Source organism: Tenrec ecaudatus, chromosome 2 (assembly GCF_050624435.1).
Source record: "Tenrec ecaudatus isolate mTenEca1 chromosome 2, mTenEca1.hap1, whole genome shotgun sequence".
Classification (NCBI taxonomy): domain Eukaryota; kingdom Metazoa; phylum Chordata; class Mammalia; order Afrosoricida; family Tenrecidae; genus Tenrec; species Tenrec ecaudatus.
This window is the reverse complement of record NC_134531.1, coordinates 69577609-69582871: the sequence shown is the minus strand read 5'-3', so window position 1 is coordinate 69582871 and position 5263 is coordinate 69577609. Positions and strand designations below refer to the sequence as shown.

General features: G+C 57.6%; 1 protein-coding gene across 1 annotated transcript; it reads left to right on the top strand.

Annotated features, from left to right (window-relative positions):
- Window positions 1-2402: 2402 nt before the first annotated feature.
- Window positions 2403-4831, top strand: FOXD1 (forkhead box D1). The gene has a single exon (XM_075543043.1). The coding sequence runs from the start codon at window positions 2797-2799 to the stop codon at window positions 4183-4185; it is 1389 nt and encodes a 462-aa protein (XP_075399158.1). The 5' UTR covers window positions 2403-2796; the 3' UTR covers window positions 4186-4831.
- The last annotated feature ends 432 nt before the right edge of the window (window positions 4832-5263 follow it).

The window sequence follows — 5263 nt, the reverse complement described above, 5'->3', positions numbered from 1 at the left end:
CGCCAACCCTCGCCGCCCCCGCTGCGGTCCCTCTGGCTCAGACCGGCATCGAATCCCAACACTTTCCTCTGAGTGGCCAGCTGATCATTTGTCACGTTTTTCAAACGTTTCCAAGGAAGGGTCCTTTAACCGTTCGGAAGAGGGACCAGTGGACAAAGTTGCCCACGGGACGCAGAGCTCCCCTCCGCGCCCTTAGCCAGGAAACTTCAAGGCCGTAACGGACCGCCTGACCGACTGACCGCCGGGAGTAGGGAGTAGCTCTGGGTTTGCACACAACTCCTCTCCCTCCGCTTCATCGCCAATTTCTCCAGTGCACACTAGCCCTCCAGACCAGCGAACCCCGTGGTGTTTATTTAGATACTCAGTGAGTACTTAAACTTTCCGATGTAAAAGGTGAACTTCTTGGGAAGGACTCCTGGCTACATCAACAAAGCGATGTGGTGGCTGATTAATAGCGCTGATTAATGTTGTCCCGGGCTAGTGCTGAACCTATTAGAACAATTAAATGGCGCAGCCACATATCAAACGAAAGCCAATGAAAAATAATGTGTTTGGAATATGAAAGCGTCCTCATAGATCTTTAAGAGATCAACGGAATAAAATAGAGGCACAGTCCAAAAAAAAGAGATCAACGATGGACTTTATGGGTAATTTGTAAATGTAATTGGTGGTAACCCTTCTCAACTACAAAAGAAAAAAACCGGCTTAAAAAGAAAGTCTTAGGTGCGTTTATTTTTGAGGCAGTGATTGATAATGGAAGTAATGAAACGTTTTAAAGTACTCGGTTAGTAACAGGATGTAAACAAGGGCAGGCGATGATTGCGCTCAGAAAACCACTTCATTTCCAGTCTGTTCCTGTCAAGTCGTCGTTGAAATTGGAAAGCTAACGCTTGACACAGGGCTCAGTTTTGAAATAGAGTCACCTTGGGAAACTTAAGTATCCAGAAAGTGCGGTTAGGTGTGGATGACTTCCAAGTGTGTGGAGACCATGAATTCTTAGGATTCTACACCCGCTGAAGGAACCCAGGGCGGCCGTGGGGTCAGTTCTACGCCTTTGCCAGCCTATAGCACAAAGTAGAACTGCCTTTTAGAGTTTCCCAGCGTGTGAATCGGTAAGGAGTAGAAAGTCTCATCTTTCTCCTGCAGAGCCGGGCCTTTGGGTTAGCAGCCCAAGGCCCACCCAACTCTGTCTCCAAGGATGCTATCAGAGCGCCTGAAACCAAAGCTCACTGCCAGCAAGCTGTGCGTGCAGGCACCCTGTAAAGAAGTGTGCTCCAGATGGCAGGCTAGAACTCTTTGTCCTATCTTGCCATCTGAAAAAAGATGACTGAATGAAACTCATGAAAATCTTGCTTTTTAAAATACTCCGTTTCTTTTCACCAGGAGCTATTGGAAATATTTCGTGGATTTTCCAAAAGGACATTTTAAAAAGTTGATCTGAAAGTTTTTATTTATTATTATAGTTTGTATGATTAAGCCTGCTTAGTCGACTCAGTGGCAGTGGGTTTGGCTCTGGTTTCAGAAGCGATGTGTGTATGTTACAGCAATTGGGGTGTTTTCCGAGCGCGGTGAAGTGTTGATTGGAATACTCTAGCTCCAAGACCTGTAGGCTTAGCCCCATGAGGACATTCTTTCCCAAGAAAGACCTTTTGGGAGGAGTCGATCCGAAGTGCAATGTTTTTGCTATATGGTTGAGGATTTGTTAACATTTTAAGCTCCGGGCTCTGCTTTCTTCTTTATTCCCAAAATCTTTGTCAGGCATTCTCATTAAAGTGCTCAGCTTAACTGTCCAGTCTGTAGAGCATTCAGATGCGGAGAAGTGACTAAAACGCCGGCCTACCAACATTTTTATTAACAGATGGTGGGAAACAAACGTCTTTGGAGTAGGGCCGAAAGGAGACGGCTTAAAGGGTCAATAAACAATTATTATTGTGCTTAAACTGGAGAGCTTCTAATCTGAATCGGTGGGGGACCGCTCACCCAGTCTGGGGGAACTGGGACACCACCCCAAGAGACCCCAGGGTCATTCCCTAAAACAGCCTCAGAAGCCACCACCCTGCGCGCCCCGCCCCACCGGAAGGCTCCCTGGGCCCTAGAGTGGCCCAGTACTTCTGAAGTCAGGGTACAGGGGGCTAGGGGCAGTAACCGTCAGTCTGGACCACCAAGGGTAGCCACTGGGAGATTTGGTTCTCGGCCCTTTTAGCAAGGAAGGATGGAATCCTCTATCTCTCCCCCCTCAGTTGCCCCCTCCTACGGGTGAACTTTCTCCCCGGAGCTGGGCTGCGTCCCTCGGCTTTCTTCCCTTCCTCGGCCGCGCTCTGACGCGCACACCATGTGACAGGCCCCCCTCTGCTATAAGCCCAGGAAAGGTCCGCCCTCTCCTGGACTCGGCCCCGGCCTCGCCGAGCTCTGTCCCGAGACTTTCGCCCACCCCGCATCCACCCGAGCGCCCTCCAGACTCACTCTGCCGCCCGGGCCGCGCCACCCCTTACCCTGCCGGTCCGCCGCGGGCCGCTCGGAGGCGGGAAGGTCAAGTCCTCAGCCCGGGCCAGGAGCGCGCGCGCGCGCGCGGAGCTCGGGGCAGCAGAGCCCGCGCGCTGTCTCGGCGCCGCCGGAGCGACCCAGTCGCCGCGCGAGCCCAGGCCGGCAGCCCCCGCGGAGTCCGGGCCGCAGACGCCCCCCCAGTGTGGCGTCCCCGGGCCCGGCCCGCCGCCCGGGACCCGGGCTGGGGCGCCGCGGGAGCGCGGAGCCCGGCGCCCCGATGCGCCGCCCCGCCGCGGCCGCCGCGCCACAGCGATGACCCTGAGCACGGAGATGTCCGATGCCTCCGGCCTCGCGGAGGAGACAGACATCGACGTGGTGGGCGAGGGCGAGGACGACGACGACGACGAGGAGGAAGACGACGACGACGAGGGCGGCGGCGCAGGGCCCCGGCTGGCGGTCCCCGCGCCCCGGCGGCGGCGGCAGCGGCAGCGGCGGCGGCGCTCGTACGCCGGCGAGGACGAGCTGGAGGATCTGGAGGAGGACGACGACGACGATGACCTCCTGCTGGCCCCGCGGCCCGGGGGCTCCCCCGCGCCCCCCGGCCCGGCCCCGGCGGCGGGTCCCGGGGCGGGCGTGGCGGGCGGCGCGGCGGCGGGGGGCGGCGGCGGCGGCGGGGGCGCGGGCGGCGGCGCCAAGAACGCGCTGGTGAAGCCGCCCTACTCGTACATCGCGCTCATCACCATGGCCATCCTGCAGAGCCCCAAGAAGCGGCTGACGCTGAGCGAGATCTGCGAGTTCATCAGCGGCCGCTTCCCCTACTACCGGGAGAAGTTCCCCGCCTGGCAGAACAGCATCCGCCACAACCTCTCGCTCAACGACTGCTTCGTCAAGATCCCCCGCGAGCCGGGCAACCCGGGCAAGGGCAACTACTGGACGCTCGACCCCGAGTCCGCCGACATGTTCGACAACGGCAGCTTCCTGCGCCGGAGGAAGCGCTTCAAGCGGCAGCCGCTGCTCCCGCCCAACGCGGCCGCCGAGTCGCTGCTGCTGCGCGCCGCGGGCGGCAGGGGCGGCTCCGGGGACGCGGCGGCGGCGGCGGCCGCGCTCTTCCCGCCCGCGCCGCCGCCGCCCGCGCACGCCTACGGGTACGGCCCCTACGGCTGCGGCTACGGCCTGCAGCTGCCGCCCTACGCGCCGCCCTCCGCCCTCTTCGCAGCCGCCGCCGCCGCCGCTGCCGCCGCCGCCTTCCACCCGCCCCCGCCCGCGCCGCCGCCGCCGCCCCCGCCGCACAGCGCCGCCGCCGAGCTGGCCCGGACCGCCTTCGGCTACCGGCCGCCGCCGCTCGGCGCCGCGCTGCCGGGCCCCCTGCAGGCCTCGGCGGTCAAGGCGGGCGCGTCGGCGCTGGCGCGCTCGCCCTTCTCCATCGAGAGCATCATCGGGGGCAGCCTGGGCGCCGCCGCCGCCGCCGCGCAGGCCTCGCCCGCGCCCTCGCCCGTGGCCGCCCCGCCCGCGCCCGGCCCCGGCGGTGGCTGTGCGGCGCAGGCGGCCGTGGGCCCGGCCGCCGCGCTCACCCGCTCGCTAGTGGCCGCCGCCGCCGCCGCCGCCTCCTCGGTCTCGTCGTCGGCCGCCCTGGGGACTCTGCACCCAGGGACTGCCCTGTCCAGCGTGGAGAACTTTACCGCTAGGATTTCAAACTGTTAATCACGCTGTGGGAGCGCGCTGGGAAGAGAGGGAGCGGGAGAGAGACACAAGGTAGGAACCCTGCGGGCTCCTTGCGTCACCTTTCTGGTTCCGTGTTTATTTCGCTCCACCCAGCGCGGCTCCTTTCGGACTCCGCGCCCCCCGTTTCGGATCGGCGGCGGCGGCGACTGTACGCGGCCACAGCTGGGACACCCTTCTCGGCTCTGCAGGTCCCTCTATTTATGCAAAGTCGTCCAATGCTGCAGCCCCCGGACCAGCACCGGGAGGAAGTGGATGGTGTCGTCCGACCTGTCCAGGCGCAAGGGGCTTCCTTGACATTTTGGAGACACACACACACACACACACACACACACGTACGTTAAGCCTTTTTGAGGTGTAGAGATTCTCAGGTCCAGGCGTTTAAAAATCAGTAACGTTCGAAAGAAGAATACAAGAGTAGCAAAGACCCCGAAGAATGCCAGCGAAACAGTTCCTTTAAAATCTGAGGACACTTGTCTGTGTACTTTTTTATGAAAAGGAAAAAAAACGAGAAATGAACATGTTTACACAAGGAAAAGTCAATGTTATCATTTCTTATTTTAACCTGTGTTTTGTATCATAATAGACATGCGGAATTTTTATTTTGTACTTACTGCGTATTCTTTACAAGGAGTATTGTAAAGTTTTCTGGCAATTATTGTACTATTCTAATGTAAGATTTTTACACTTTTTCCAGAAATAAAATGCTTAATTTTCAAAGAAAATCCACCAAAATGATTGGCTTCAGCCTTTCCTATCTTAGTTTTGTTTTCTGTTGGAAGTAGTTCTCTGTGAGAGGAGTAATGTGATGCTAGCATAGAGCAGACTTCAGTGTTGTTTGTTCTCAAAGGGGATTGATCAAAAAGCACCGTGCTGTATTTTGTTGTCATTGAAACTAGGTTAAAACCATCATAGGATATTTGGAAAATTTAAGTGATGATGAGCAAAATAAGTGATTGTGGGATACATTTTTAATTCGGATTCAGTTTTGAAGAATATTTAGGCTGTTATAAAAACTAAAAGCACAAACATTAAGATAATTGAATGAGCATTTAATTTT